The sequence below is a fragment of the Epinephelus moara genome, chromosome 1, assembly GCF_006386435.1.
Source record: "Epinephelus moara isolate mb chromosome 1, YSFRI_EMoa_1.0, whole genome shotgun sequence".
Taxonomy (NCBI): Eukaryota; Metazoa; Chordata; class Actinopteri; order Perciformes; family Serranidae; genus Epinephelus; species Epinephelus moara.
Window position 1 is genome coordinate 31,775,343 of NC_065506.1, and position 16,567 is coordinate 31,791,909.

A 16,567-nucleotide genomic window follows, 5' to 3' on the forward strand; every position below is an offset into this window, starting at 1 on the left:
TTTATTAAGAAGAAGAAGTTCTTTGGATGTATAAAACCGGGTTGGTCATTAATTCGTTCATTTTCCATAGCCACTTATCCTGTTGGGGGTCGCAGGGGGGCTGGAGCCTATCCCAGCTGACATTGGGTGAGAAGCAGGGTACACCCTGGACAGGTCACCAGACTATCACAGGGCTGACACATAGAGACAGACAACCATTCACACTCACATTCACACCTATGGCCAATTATAGTCACCAATTAACCTGCATGTCTTTGGACTGTGGGAGGAAGCCGGAGTACCCGGAGAAAACCCACGCTGACACGGGGAGAACATGCAAACTGCGCACAGAAGGGCTCCCCCGCCTCGGGGGGAACACCTTGCCGCCCCACAGTGTTGCACCATCTGTCGGAGCTAGATTGAATTAATGATTCATATTTAACAAGTTATCTGAAGCCTTATTTTTATACAAGTAATATTCATACTAGTATAAATAAACAATTAGATTATATTTCCTGATCTTTGCTGAGCAACACTTTTGTGTGAAAGAAATTAAAGGCCTGTCCAAATATAGGCCTGTTTATTTAGCCCAGGCTATTAATTGAAGATTTACGGTAGTCCTTTTGACAAAGAGAACAATGTGGCAGTCAAACAGTGGGCTAAAATACTTTTCTGAAAACATTAGAGGTGAGAAATAGGCAACACAGTAAGAGAATGTTGGTTCATGTGTGATCAGCGCTTGCTAGTTTAACCATATGATCTCAATTTTTTCATCCTCGGTTTTAGGGATAAGTGGTAGGGGGCACAAAAAATGCAGAAGTACAACCTGTAGTTCAAGCAACAGCCCCAAAGCCTGTGAAAATCTAAGCTGAGAGATGAGCAAGGAAATCTGGGGAAAAAAAAGAAAATCGGGGACGTATCCCTTTAATGACCCTGAAAAGACCTGACATAACTGAAGAATATCTCTTTCCTTCGTAGGTGAATGTAGTTCCAGCATGTGTCAGAGCCCTGACCAAGATGCTATACTGTCCATACTGCCGTGGCATGCCTGGCCTGAAACCCTGTCACAACTACTGTCACAACGTTATGAGGGGCTGTCTGGCGAACCAGGCAGACCTTGATGCTGAATGGAACCTCTTCATCGGTAAGAAATAAAATATTCTCATTCAAAAAGTGTGCCCTTGCACCTGTTTCTCATTTTCCCTGTCATCTTTTTAAGGTTCGTGCTTCTGTCTGTCTCTCTCTCCGTCTGTCTGCTTGTGTGCACACTCATACTTCTAAGTCCGCACGTTACTTTTCCAAGGCGGTGCCTTTGAATAGTCTCTGTGGGAATTCAGTAGGATGTGCTGTGTTAGATTCAGCTTTAAAGGATTTACAGAGACAAAACTGAAATCTTATTTGTGCAACCATTCCTTCTTTTTTTCTGTCTGAAATGTTGTTTGCTGTTGCTGGAACCCTGGCATAGTGCTTAAAGCTCTGGTCCCTGCTGTTTGGGATTGATAAAGGAGAGCAGATCCTAGGCAAACACATTTTCTATAGTGTTTCCAGCTGAGCTTGGTGAGTAATATAGCACTTCGGTTAGGCTGTAAGTAGCTGGATGCTGTAAGCTCTCCTGTTAAATGGATACCAAGGAGGCACATAGAGTGTTCCCTCTGGATCTTTTGTAGGCTGATGCTTTATTTGTTATGTACCCCAATCCTATCCTCCCACCCACACTAACAGATTTCTTTAAAAATGGGGCGACACTTTTTTTTTTTTTTTTTTTTTTCCAAGAGATATCCCTGAAGACTGTGTGTCAAGTGAACTGCACTTCTAAGCTTTTGGCTGTTTTGTGACAGGCCTGTCATTCGAGAAACCATCAGATGACGTACCGCTTGTTCTCTCCGATGGCATGTCTGAAGTCTCAGATCAACACAGGCCCCTATGCACTGAATGAGATGTCTCGCAGCTTTATGACATGTGTTAAAAAGTTAGTGTCTTGTTCGGTTGTGAAGAGGCAAATCTATTGCCGCAAAGGGACGCTCTGCTTGACAGTAATGGGAAAAGCTGTTGTTGCAACAGAGTGATGAATCTGGTTAGACAAAAACACCCTTGAGGTGTAGAAAAAGTGGATTTTTAATTTTGATTTTTTGTGCAGGCATTGTTTTTTGGTTTGGAGAGACACTGTTGTTGAGGGTATTATAATTAGAAATGTAGAACCCAAGGGATGTTTATTTTCACCATGAAAGACTAATTTTTTGATGTCTACTGACATTTTGTATTCATTAACTGTTGCTAAAGAACTTCGATTTGCTTACTGTGCAGCTTGCAAGAGATATTGATTCGCCTTTCAGAGACAACTTCTAAATGTATCACAGGTCAGTTCTCGCCACTGGAGCACATCTTTGCATTATAGAAATTTATGGATTGAGTCCTTACACAGTCTGTCATTGTCACCCCTTGAAATCATCACTTATTAGAGCAGGTTAGATTAGAGGCACAGCCTTCAATTTTTAAAAACCCTCGGTGACATTTACCTGTGCTCTTTGTTCATGCTTAAAAGTCACTATTGATACCATTGATTCCTCAGACCATAATAGAAAGGAGAGTCTGAGGCTTTCTATTTGCTTTAAACTTCCACGGCAAGAGAGGAGATGAGTTCTGGAAATGTTCTGTAATCTTTCTAAATCCTGCTGAATCAGGGATGTTTATGCAACAAATATTATTTTTGCTTTTATTAAAGACAGGCCGAAAATGGAAGAATGCAGAGGTGGCTAAACTCAAACCAGATAATGTTTCTTCTCTCTTTTTAATGTACAAAGTTAAGATTGACTCATTTTTACTTTGTGGGACAAATCATAATTGAAACAGTAGTGTTATAATTATTTGTTTTTGGAGAGAGGTGTCTGAAGATAACACACTGAATGAAACAAGGTTCACAGATTACTGTTACATTTAGTTGTATACAAAAATAAATCAGTAAAAACAAAACATTTTCGGGTAATTACCTGAATTTAACATTCAGTAGATTTCCAAACATTTTATCTAAGTAGCATGCCTTCGTTCTGGTCACATGCTGTCACTCTCCTGCACTGGGTTAAGGTTGTTACGACCTAGGCCCCAGTGCACACAGTTATGAGGGGCCCAATAGTTCACGCTGTCGTGTACATATTGTCTCGTCACATGATCAGAGACTTGACACTGGGTAACATTAACATACATATCACCCAGCAGTCATCATTGCATATCCTTATATCACCAAGAATACCAAAGAAATGAGACATTATTAAGTTAATTTAGAAATTTTATTGGGTTATTATAGTTTATTTGAAATAAGCTTATCATTTAGTTATTGATGCTATTGACTATTATACCAAAGAAAAGAAAAAAAAAACATGATGGATATGGATGTGATTTTTTTCAAGGGCATATTGAGCAAATGGCTCTGTTTTTAATTTAAAGGGATAGTGCACCCAAAAATGAAAATTCAGCCATTATCTACTCACCCATATGCCGATGGAGGCACTGGTGAAGTTTTAGAGTCCTCACATCCGTTGGGGAGATCGGCGGGGGGAGCGGCCAGCACACCTAATGGCTGACGGCGCCCCAGACTAACGTCCAAGAACAGCATCAAAAACTTTATTTCCTGCATTATGGTGAATTTTTCTGTGCCAATTTGTGTCTTTATTGCATCACTTTATAATACCATAAAAATTCAATTAAAAGTCTAGTCCCAGTTTAATGCCCAGTCCCTTTTACTAGCCCGGTGTGGCAACACATTTTGACACATTAAGGCCTGTCTTGAGGCCTGGTCTATTTTCCAAGCAGTTCATTATTTAACAGAAGTTATGAATGATGTATAAAACTGTGTTGTTGGCTACCTCATATTATGTGTCCATTCCTCCATTACCCTGTAAGTTATTCATATTTCTTTAGCCCGTAATGGTCCGTACATCAAAAGAATCAAAAAGTTGTGAGTATTGTTTTAACAGCATGAAGTGGTGTTGTGTCGGTATGCCAGGTGCAGTAATCCTATCGTAACTCTCTCTCTCTCTCTCTCACCCGGGCTATTACTTAATTAAGTTTTACGGTAAATGTCTTTATTTTCATCAAAATAAAAGTTCTCAGCTACTTTTGGCATCATAAAAACTTTTGTGACATCAGAGCTGCGTTCAATAATAAGGACAGTATATACCGACCTACAGACATGCAGTTTTTTAAATGTCATTGAAGAAAAATGGTGGTGAAAATAAAACATAAATACAGGCTGTATTCATTTCAATGATGAGTCAAAATGGCTGCCGGTTATTTTAAACTCTGCGTGTGTTGTGTACATACAGCACCTCATATGCCTACAGTTTGCTATATGGAAATATGAGCTGCGAGCAAGGAAAACAGAAAGTGAACACTGCCAAGCATTTTCTTCTGAAACGGGCTAAATATAACAAGCTGCCTCATGAACATTTCTCCTCACGTTGAGTTTAATTGCTAGATAATGATTGGCAGTGACATGATGTGTCAAATGAGGTAAGCCTCCCTAATGGAACAAGCGTGAAGCCCGTCCACTCTGTGTGTGTGTGTGTGTGTGTGTGTGGGTGTGTGTGTGTGTGTGGGTGTGGGTGTGTGGGGATGTGTGTGTGTGTGTGTGCTTATTAACTCCTTTACTCATTTCCAGCTAAATGCAGTCTAACAGTGAACCTGAGAAATATGGTTAAGGATACAGTCTTTATCTTAGCATATGAATGCCTCAATGAAACTGCTTTACTGAAGGATGTTTTTAACGTTTAAAATATAAGTACAGAGATTAATAATCAGCCTCTAGTTAAACAAGGTAAATCTGTGTAGCACTGCAATATAACGCAAACAACTGTAAAGACTAAAAATGAAATCTTTCAATATTAAAGTCATGGAGCACAAACACAGCACCGTATGAACTAACTGTTGTTTTTCTGCCTCCTGTTAAACATTTATAGAGGTGTTCTTGCATGTTCCCTCATTCCCAAAACACAAAACACACGTTGACATCAACTACCACTGCTGACATGTCTGTAGACGACAATTTCTGGCAAGCGCAGAACAACAAATGGAGCGCACCTCTCTCCCTCTGTCTCTGTCTCAGACACAAAAAAACACAGTTTCACAGCAACACATCAAAGTCACATCACATGGCTGATTCTCTATTTTGTTTGAAAAATGAAGATCAGGAGATATCTGTCATCGCTTTGCCACAGAAAATATGTATTTCATCTGATGCAATACGGCACAAGACACATGGTGTCTCTTGTCTCTGGTGAAATTGTGAAACAGGGAACTCAAGTTGCAACAGTTGAGTCGTTTTACTGTTTATTGTCATGCTGGCACGATTTGCAATGAATGTCTTGGTGGTGCCTAATAACAGATACATACCAGCCTTTCTTTCATCTGGGCATAAAAGTAAATAAATAACCAGGTAAATAATGCAGCACTTAAATCATTGTAGAAAATCACATATGATGTATGGGTGCATTCAGAGTAGAAATATTCCATTATAATATTTTTTTGTGTGTTTGCAACTTAATTGGGCTTGAAAAACTTGTGTTTCAGGGATGCCCGGTGGCTTAGTGGGTAGAGCAGGCGTCCCATATATGGTACTGGAATCTACCATACTACCATACTATATGGTACGCCAGAGAAAGATTTAGTATGTCCCATTGAATAATATGTCAAATGCAGTATGCCAAAAATACCAGGACGTTCTACTACATCTGGTCCAATTTTGCAGTATGCAAACCAGCATAAGCAACAACAAAGAGGCACACGTTTTAAATAACAATGACAGAGAAATGTACAGCGTATGTAATTTTATGATCCTGAATATAATATGTCAGTGGTTTTCAAACTTTTTGTGCCCAAAGCACACCAGAGGGCATACCAGAATCTCAAGGCACACCTGTATTTGTATCTGTGCACCACAGCCTCTATACCGTGGGTTATCACTCTTATCACAACATAAATGTTTGTTTTTATTTACTAAAAATCCAACTATTAGTCATGAAATATTTATTAACAAAATTATTCAAGAATTCATTTTAAACTTTTTAAAATTACATCAGAGCACCAATAAGACATCCATTTAAACAGGAAATAATGTAAGATAATCAAAGTAATATGTTGTATCACACACTTACAATGCCTACGCGCAAACAGCAACAAATAGGTTCCATGTGAATGTTAGAAACAGAAAGTATGCGATTCGAAACACGCCCAATGTCTTGGCGCAGCGGCCTTGGGTTCAGTTTCAGCCTGTGGCCCTTTGCTGCATGTCATCATCTCTCTCTCTACCCTCTTTGACACTTAGACTGTCCTGTAAAGCAACTTTTCCTCAAGTGCTTTAAATGCTGTACAAAGCCATTAAAACGTCACTTAACATGGAGCATTGACAAAGCACAGGCAGAGGAATTTACGAGACGCACTGTAATACCAAACAAATCAAGAAGACTTACAAGCCTGAGACTTGAAATAAATCCCAGACAATCTGACAAATTGATAACCACTCACGATTTTAATATACACATATAAACACGAGCACTGCGTATATGAAGACATCAGTATCACTTTGCGGGTTTTACAAGCGTTACTGAGAGTAGGACAAATGTGCCGCTGCTGTGTTTATTCCTGAAATCTGTGCAACATTAAAACAATAATAACCTTGGCGAATACTTTGATGTAGCCTACATATCACTTTGCAGGGGAAGAGGAATGATTGCGGTATCCGTGTCATACATTTCAAAGTTACAGTCACAGTACTGTAGTGTACAGTTTGTAAAGGTTACTGTAACGACTTCACGGCTTTCAGGCTGCAAATGGAAGACAGGCTGTCAGTGAACAATGAGCATAAACCTGAGGAAGGATATGATTTACCTGCTCGTACATGTGCTGAGTGATTTCAGGCATCCTGACTGTTGAGTGTGTGTGTGTGTTTGCGCGCGCGCGCGTGTGTGTGTGTGTGTGTGTGTGTGTGTGTTCTGTGTTGAGGGAAAGAATTCATGGTTTGGCCAATGGGTGATACCACGCCATCAGTCACCTGCCATCGTGACAAATTTACCCAGCTCTGCATCATGACAGACACATCATTATCATTTTTCTTGTCAGCACCTTGTTAAAATACCCTCAGAGACAGACAGAGAGAAAGAGGGGACACATGCTGTTATTCACACACCACTGCAGTTTTTCAGCCTTTCGCCATGATCAACGCCATTTTTCACGAGCAAGTGACATCACTGTGTAATGTAATAATTTCAGGTGCACGTGGTCAAAATTAATAGCAGGTTTGAGTTGACTTTTTGCCTTCCCCAAACAGTTATTGTCCAATTTTTGCTTTGCAGCCATAACTACGCCATTAGGCTGTCTCTCCACATGTTGAAGGGGGGTGCGTCGGGCTGTAGTAAGAGCAATAATTCATATATGGAGTTGGAAGTGTGGTGTTGCCTTTCTGGAACCAAAAAACACAAGAGCATAACTAAGAAAGGCGCTTGCACATGACCAGCATTAAAAATCTCTTGATGCCCGCTGTGCCATTGTTTTCCTATGGAAGCTGGCGTTAACGCTGACATCGGGGCTTCACCGGCGTTTTGACGCAATGCCGAAAGTTCAATTTTGTCGAACTTCGACCTCGTTTGACGCTGACCTTTCCGTGTAGGGCCAATGATTTTACAGTAGAACACAGACGGGGTGCAGGGGCAGAGACGAGGTGCGGAAAAATGAAAAGATCTGACTGCAAAATGGAGGAGAGACTCATACTAACTGTGTCCAGCTACCCCATAGTTAATGATATCACTTCCAGGGAATACCACGACCTCGACAAGAAAAGAGAGGCCTGGAGAAGAATTTCTCTGGAAATGGGGATTCCCGGTAAGTTTATTAATATGATACAAAATAAGAAAGAAACATTAGCTGTAGCTATAGGTGGCATGTAAATAGCATGCCATGCGAAGCCTGCAGGAAGATGTGTGCTGATCTTTGAATGTCCGCTGGCTGTCAATGCGTGCGTATGATCAGCGTTGGGTCAAGCCGATGGTGAGCGCTGCGGCGTCGGCAAATCGGCAATCATGTGCAAGCGCCTTAAGGAATGGTACGCTCCAACTCAGGCTCTCAGCACGTGTGTGAGGCTTTGAAGGCCATTTGTAGTGGCCAAACAGTGAAACTTTAAACTTCTAGGTTTGTCACGTGATGCCACTGGGCCCAAAAATACTTTTTCCATAGACTTACATTACAAAACGAGATGAGTTAGAGTCAGAGTTAGAGTTCAGTCCATCCATCCATTTTTGTAACCGCTTACTCTGTTGAGGGTGGCGGGGAGCTGGAGCCTACCCCAGCTGACATTGGGCGAGAGGCAGGGTACATCTTGGACAGGTCGCCAGACTATCACAGGGCTGACACATAGAGACAGACAACCATTCACACTCACATTCACACCTACGGACAATTTAGAGTCACCAATTAACCTGCATGTCTTTGGACTGTGGGAGGAAGCCGGAGTACCTGGAGAAAACCCACGCCTGTCCAATCCAATTCAATTCAATAGAATTCAGTTCAATTCAATTCAATATGCTGTAATAATAATGGCATTTCTAACGTGTTTCCAAAGCACAATTACAATTTAAGACAGTGAAAATTTAAAAACAATTAACACAGACATACATTTTTAAAACAAACAGTATTAAGTGATCAAGTAAATTAAAAGGCATGTCTACAGTCTGATCTGTCGTAAGATGAACTATGTGTTGTTGTGTTAGTTGTCTCTTAGGCTGTGACATGTATTGACATATCTTGCTGCATCTATGGCGCTGTATGATCATGTCTCCATTCATGACACTTAAGTTACAGAGTCGATACAACAGCATTAAACTTTTTTTTACTATAAGAAGTAGATTACGATGCAAATTAAAGTGCTGCTTGAATAACACCTAATAAAGCAAGTTGCAGTCAGTTTAGTTAAACATTATTTTATTTAGATTTTATAAAATCTTGTAGTTTATGACGTCATGACTTCGTGGATATGCAAACTAGCACGTGACATCATCCAGCGACCTCTGGCGACTTCCCTGCCTGCTGTAGCTACTTCCCAATTAAAGTAGTTGGCAACACTGCCAACAGTGTGATGTTTTAAGAAAACAGTGTAACAATGCTTCTTGTTTATTTCCTCAGTTTTTTTTTTTTTTTTTTTAATTTGCCAGTGTCATACAGCACTGTCAACAAATGTGTCAATCATCAGCTAAAAATGAGAAGCCTGCTTTGTCTACCTCCGTCTGAAATTTAGGGACCCATTGTAGAATTCTGAGTCGTAAATCATCTGCCGTTATTGTATGTGCCATGTGAGAATGGACAGATTGACAGGCGTAGCAGCAGTAACGAGGGTGGGGGCTTGTATTACTGGATTTACGGTAATGAGTAATGAAGTAATGAACTCCTTCCTGCTTTAAACAAGAAGTGATTTGTAAATACCATTGTATTCCCCTACTGTACTCACTGAGCTGTGTCTGTATATACATTATTTCTCCTAATTAAGATATAGGCTTGTGTTGTCCTCTGTTGAGTCCTTTGACACCACAGTGTAAGCGATCCTCATTGATTTTATTTGCTCATTCCTTTTTAATCACATGGATTGGGTCCCAGTGTAACTGGACCTCCCCACAACCCCCCAGTTCATGAGAATTCAAGGCAATATTTTCTCCGTCCTCTGAGAAGGACTTTCTGTGATGTCTGCGAGATTATGAAGATGAACGCCCTGCCAGTGCTTTACTTTAAATGATATAGATAGCTTGGCAGAAACTTAGCTCGCACTCTGCTATTGCTGCACAGAGTAGCCTTAAAGATATCCGCAGATCCTCTACCTTTCTATACTATAAAAGCACCACAGTGTCACTCAACATCCACACATGCTTTAACTGAAGAGTAATTTAGTGGTCTTTATGATTCCTCAAACACTGCATCTTTAGGGGAAGTCTGAGACATTTACCAGGCACAAAACCACACACACATACACACAGACATACAGGCTTCAAACTGACTGAGTATCAGGCATGATGGTCTCAGTAACAGACATGACAGGAACAAACAAGCTAGCTAGTAGGATCCTGCCTGTCAGAGAGCTGAAGGCTGGATGACTCACTTAGCCTAGTGGAAGTGATCTCCATATCCTCTGAATAATCAAGAATATAGAATATTTTAATTGCCACTGGCTGCACAGAATCTGCAAGACGCTGCTTTTTCTGTACATGTGGCAGAGATGCTTACGCAGCTACACTTTATATACAAGGAACATTTCCTTTTCCTAATACTGTTAGTTACCACAGATGATCACCAGCTATGTTTATTTATGACTCGACACACATGCACTCTAAATGTTATTCTCACTATATTTTATCCTCACTTTTTATAATCATGGAAAGCATCAGGATTGAACAATGTGGGAAAATAATCTATGTATTTGGTTTTTTTTTTTAGAACAACATTGCATTAAAGATTTAGTATGCCTTTTTTAAGTTCCATATCTTCCTCTAATGTCTGTAACAGTGTTGTAATAAATCACAAAAACTTAAGTGCATACTCTATGTGGCTCTACCACTCTAAAATATTTAGGTTAGATAACTTACCGCCTTGTTGTAATCATGTTGTTAACGCTTTAGGTTCCAGACAGTGATCTGGTTGATGCTGACTTTGGGGCTAACCTAGCCTGGTATGACCATCCTGCTCAACATTCTGTTTCGCTTTCTGCATCAGTCTGGACTCGGTGCCACCTCAAACACTCCAGAAATTAAAATCTATCAATCGGGGATCCGCACCGTAGTTGACAACGTAAGCAGCCAATCAGGGACTGCATTGTAGCTGATGATGTAAAATGCAGGCCTCAGCTTTAAGAATGGTAATGGCGGCTCCTGAAGCAACAAGCACTAACTCTAACATTAGTTATCACAGCTGTGAGTAAAGTCATTGCAGAAATAGAATCAATAACAACAAGTAAACAAGAACAATAAGATGCACTCGCAGAGTTTCTTGGAGGAAAAGACGTTTGCTCCATTCTTCGGACTGGATTTGGCAAAAGTGTCATTTATAAACTGGCTCCATTGGTGATGAAGATGTGTGCAGGTGTTTTTTGCCGCTGATTGTCTGAAGGAGTTTGTCTGTCAATGCCAGTACTCCCACCCAGTGAAAGTGTTTAGGGCAGCACCGGGTCCACACTCAGTAGTACTGTGACCATCACAGCTTGTGCATGGCATTTCTCAAGTTGTGTTCTTCATCTACTCTCCTTTACATACGTCAGGTGGAGGGTAGGGCAGCGTCTGTGCATGTGACGCCCTCAAGACCAGGTGCTTTCCACTTCCTGGTTGATTAGATTGTGTAGCATTAAATTTTTGCAGTATTGTTTTGAAATGTATTAATTATTCAGCCCTATAAAGCAGACATGTTTTATACAATTATACATTTTGATTTTAGTGAATGTTTAGACTTTTCAAATCGCATGAAGGAGTAGTTTGACATTTTGGGAAATGTACTAATTTGTTTTCTTGCTCAGAGTTAGATGAGAAGATTGATAGCACTCTCAGAGAGAGGAGAGTCATATCAATCTTCTCATCCAACTCTTGGCAAGAAAATGAAAAGCCGCATTTCCAAAATGTTGACTTTTTACTTTAACCTTACTGGTAACCCCTTTCCAACGCATAATTTCAGATTTTATAGCATGATTCTTTGTTTCTACCTCCTGGGCCCACCAGATTTGTATTAATTTTATTAATCTGTGACAGTCAGATACACTTGAGTTAAACTGGTAATCCATCACGGGTGAATATCTCTCGTTTACTGTAAAACACAACCAAACACTTTGCTAAAAGAGTCAAGAAAGGAACAAACAGCTGAAAGGCAGCACAGGAAAATAAAGTTATCCAGCAGCAGCAGCAGTCGTGTCTCGCAGTTGTAGCAGTAGAGAGAATTGTTAATGTAAAAAGACATGAGAGTTCATATGTGAGGAACAACAGACATGAGACTGGAGATGAGATAAAGTAATCCAGCCTTAGCCGAAAGCCAAGAAAACAAGAAAAAAAGTTCTATTAAGAAAAATTTGTTGGTGCTGTTATTGAGCTACAATCCAGCTGTAAATGCATGAGAGAATGCGTGTGGAGGCTCCCTAAAGACAGACAGATATGTTGGCAAGTTAGTGAGTCTTTTACAGTTGATTCACCTCTTGCAGCTGCAAACCGTAGAAAATGTTACAGGGAACTGATGTCAGACGTCTTCTAGCTGAGTGGTTTTGGCAGTGTTTGTGTTTAGACGAGGAGTGTTCTGAGTGAGAGTGAAAGGGTTGTTCACACTTGTTACACAAATTGCAAGCTTTTTTTTTTTTTTTTTTTTAAACATAAACAAGCTTTACTTTGAATGTGTTTAAAAAGTTAGTTTAACAAAGGTGAAGAATGCAGGCTGAAGGATATTGGTACTGTATCAAACCTGACGGAACAATGTTTGAAACAGATTTGGAGTTTCCTCACTTCATTTCCCGTCCGTCTGTTGACTTGATAAATGATATGAAACATCTGCAAACCATTTCGTACTGCTGTACTTAAAATAAAACACAACTGTGTCACAGTACTGTGGAACACGTTGGCAGAGACACAGTGTATTTGTAATCTCTTTTTGCATGTTGCATGTGTTTTCGTCTACTGAGACTGAGCCCCTTAAAGAAAGGTCAGAGGCTCAGTGGTCTATTGGGACAAAAATTAATCCGTGGCTTTAGCCCGGTTAGTCTCTGTAGGGCAGTTTTACTGCTCTGACTGCTTCCAAATAATCTGAAGGTCTTCCATTGCTTGTTTAATAATACATTTTATCCTGACTGGAAATTGTAGCATTTAAAATACTTCACAGGGATCAACAACAAGGATTGTTGTTGCCTGTGGGAAGTAGAATGCCATGCCGAGTAAATCTAGCACTTGCCTGATCAGGCGCGTGGTTAAAAAGGACTAAACACGTCGTTCTTTCTGGAAGTGATGATGGAAATAGCTAAGGAGTGAGCCATGTAGCCTCTTTCTCACCTCTATTGAGAGTTGCACGTGTGCTGTACCAATCAGGTACTTCTGAAAAAATAGTGGCAGCTAAAGACCATTATATTCCAAATGACTTACAATCAGTTGCTATTAGAATAGAAAGCCTTTATTGTCATTGCACAGGAACAAAAAGATGCTACATATGCATCAAAATTGCGGACCTCACTGCGTTTCAAAGTGACCCATGTGATCATCCATACAAGGGTTTTGATAAGTGTTTTTCTGATTTCCTGCCCCTATGTTAAAGCAACCCGATTTATTTATTTAAGATTTGCATTCACTAAATAAATAAATAAAATAAAAATAAAGCAACCCAGACCCACTTCTATGTCGTCGAAAGCCAGCGCTTGGGCAGTGACTTCTGGCATCAGACACCAACGAAAAAAGTTTCCTTTATCGTTGGCATGATATATGGCTGGTCGCCGTTGTAGTTCAACAAACACCGAGTTTCACCCAGGAGAGTGGCTCTGCATCTTGTAAGAGTACAAAGCCAAACCCTGTTATTTTTTCCTAAACCCAACCACATGTGCGCTAGTTGTTGAAGGAAAAGAAACATCAATTTGCTGTGTTGTACTGATGTAATGCGTTTATTTTAAAGGGAGACAATGCATGTAACAGGCAGAACACAGCGTCCCAGAACGTCAACAACCAACGCACCCAGGGTACCTTTCATATCATATCTGGACGTGGAAAGTCCGTGGAAAGTCCATGACCAAACGTGATGAGGTTGGAGTGAGAATGTGTTGTTTAAGATATAGATGAAGGCTCTGTTTATAGTTTTAATTTCTGCCTTTGGTGACTCCTAGTGGTAGCTGAAGTTGTGTCGCTTATTGCCGCAATCTCCTTGATGTATCACAGCTTGTAATTGTCTAAAATTCAAAGCCTTTTGAACCATTACATCTAAGATTTAAGACTTATACTCTCTATCTACACTCTATACTGAGCTTTTGCGCTGCAAATAAAGATCAACCAATCACGCTGCACCAATACTGAGGCATACTGATACTACGAGGATAGTAAAACAACAAGGGGGTCTGCCCATTGGTCCGACAGCCCATTGTTCCGAAATCATCACGATGCCCTGTGGTTAAGGTCTGGTTAGGTTTAGGCACAAAAACCACTTGGTTAGGGTTAGGAAAAGATCATGGTGTGGGTTAAAATGAAAAAGAAAGTGGCAAACACATAAGCTGTGAGCCTGCTTCGCCTCAAGCCTTTTCCAGCTGACCCAGAGCCGGTCGCGGCGCACCATCAAGGCAGAAATACGCCCGCCGGGAGTCATTCAGCACCACGGAACGCTCCCCATACAACCCGGACCCCAGAGTTAATAATAAGGAGGTAATGGTTATTCATTCTCTCCTCTCTATGACACTTGTATCTCGACCAGTAGCCTACTTTTGTTGAGGCTGATCCTCAATGGTACACAAATACAGTATAGCCTAGTATAATCACATATCGGAACAACGGGACGTCGGACTAATGAGAGGTCGGAACAATGAGAGGTCGGAACAATGCTACAGCACCACAACAAGATGAAGGCTCTGTCGTCCAAATCAAGATGGCAAACTTTATTACTCTGTGAAACCTTGACAATGGCAGTTTTGAGCAGGCGACTGTTTCACATTTTTGTGAAAAGGCCCTTAGTGTGTAATTTTTTTTCATTTTTTTTATAAGGTGACAGATTTACAAAATACCTTAATACAAGCTTCTTAATGTGTTAATTCGGCCTTGAAACCATTTCACTGTCATCACAAAAACAAGCTTTATTGTTTGCAGACTGTGCTGGTCTTTTCTCCAACACACAGGTCTGCACCAAGTTCAGCCTGTGACCTTTTGTGGCTTCTGCAAAGAATGAAATAGTCAAAGGAAACTAACAATATGCTGTCTACATCCAGAGACTAATTCCAAAGACTGATTGGTGAGTCAGCTCTGTTAATCGCGTTATAGTGTGCTTACTCTGATTACAACGTTAATACAAGTGTAATAAGCTAATTAAGGAGTTTACAGGATGGTTTCAGTAATGGAGGTATTGCTTTTCTCTGCTTATAGTCGTGGAGTGCATGTAGAATGCACCGACTTCAAATCATTTGCATTGATCACGTTATGCTTCCTGAAGGCTTTGTATGTGCTTGGGGGAGGCGGAGGAGGAGGAGTTAACCTTTTACAACATGTATTAAGGAGACACGAGGAGGAGGCTCCCCGGACAAGTCGCCAGGTCAGTGTGAGGCTAACACAGATTAACTGACATATTCATGAGTCACTGATCAATATCTAGTCTGCAATACATTAGTTGCTTCTTTCCAAATGTGAGAGGAAAATCCCACATTCAGTAGGGTTGGAAATCAAACCCAGAACCCTCAACAGTTCTAATTCAACTTGTAAATGCACAAAGAATTATTAACAGGTGATTTTTTTCATGTTTCCATTTAACCATTATCTGGATTTTTTTCCAGTTTCAGTGTTTATAACGCACTTTGAACTGGCATCTCTCCACAAGATGCTCTAAGAAGGCACTCCATGAAGTCTTTGCAGGTGCTGAGTGGCAATTATATGCTGTGATAGACAAAAATAGAAAAGAGAAAGCACATCGAAGATTGATACTGTTGTACAGTGCAGTGACACGCTCGCTCCCTGAACAAAGCCAGTGTAGTCTTCCTCTCAGCTTGTCAAACTGGCAAAGCATGTTAACAAGTAGCCATCTCCCCGAGCATGCTCAGTGACGCAGTGATGCCTCCCTGACATGGAGCTAGTGTCCAGACGGAAGGTGCAGCTGAGAAGTTGTTTTTGTTACAGAAGAATAAACTACTTACGCCCGCCATGCCCATTACATCACCCAGAGCTGTGGTATGGTTTGCACACAGATAAGGGAATTTGTTGAACAATAAAATTAAATATCACAATTGTTTTTCTATAAACACTCATCATCATTATTAATACAAATCTTCCATCCACACTGTAATGTCTTCATGACATGTATGTGGAGAACCTGATATAATTCATGCACTGTTGAGGCATCATCATAAGACAGTCTGTCAGTACAGTTTGTCAGCATGCAGAGAATCACCACCACTGGCAACAGAATAATCAGCTGTCTCCGAAAATTTATGCAGGGTGTCATCAACTTATATTGTTGGATGCTTAGTGTTTGGATGCAGACATTTCCTCCAGTTTGCACTGGCAGATGGTGAAAGTTATTCTCTCCATTTTCATCACTGAAACTCTGAATCATTGGGCAGTCTTGTATTCCTGGGTAATTCTCTTTGCATTATGTTCCTCGTTTCCAATACAGCAGAATGAACCCCCGATTAATTTGCATCCACACTGGAAGGGCAGTGGCTGCAGTAACGAACTGTTGCTGGTGCTCACTGGGAACATACATTTACTAAGATGTATTTGTATGTATTTGATAATAAGTATTTTAAATAGAGAGCTTTGCTTTATTTCACATTAAACAATGTTAAACTATTTATGGACTTTTCAATCAGGCCCAAAACATCAGGCCCTGTCCAAGCCAGACCCGAGCCCGAACCACTGCAGCA

General features: G+C 40.5%; 1 protein-coding gene across 2 annotated transcripts in view; it reads left to right on the forward strand.

Moving 5' to 3' along the window:
- The window catches only part of gpc6a (glypican 6a), a 221,398-nt gene that overhangs the window by 140,396 nt on the left and 64,435 nt on the right, over positions 1-16,567 (forward strand). For both annotated transcript variants that reach the window (XM_050049183.1, XM_050049192.1), the window contains exon 4: positions 958-1,123. In XM_050049183.1, coding sequence (XP_049905140.1) covers positions 958-1,123 — 166 coding nt within the window. The remainder of the gene's footprint in view (positions 1-957; positions 1,124-16,567) is intronic.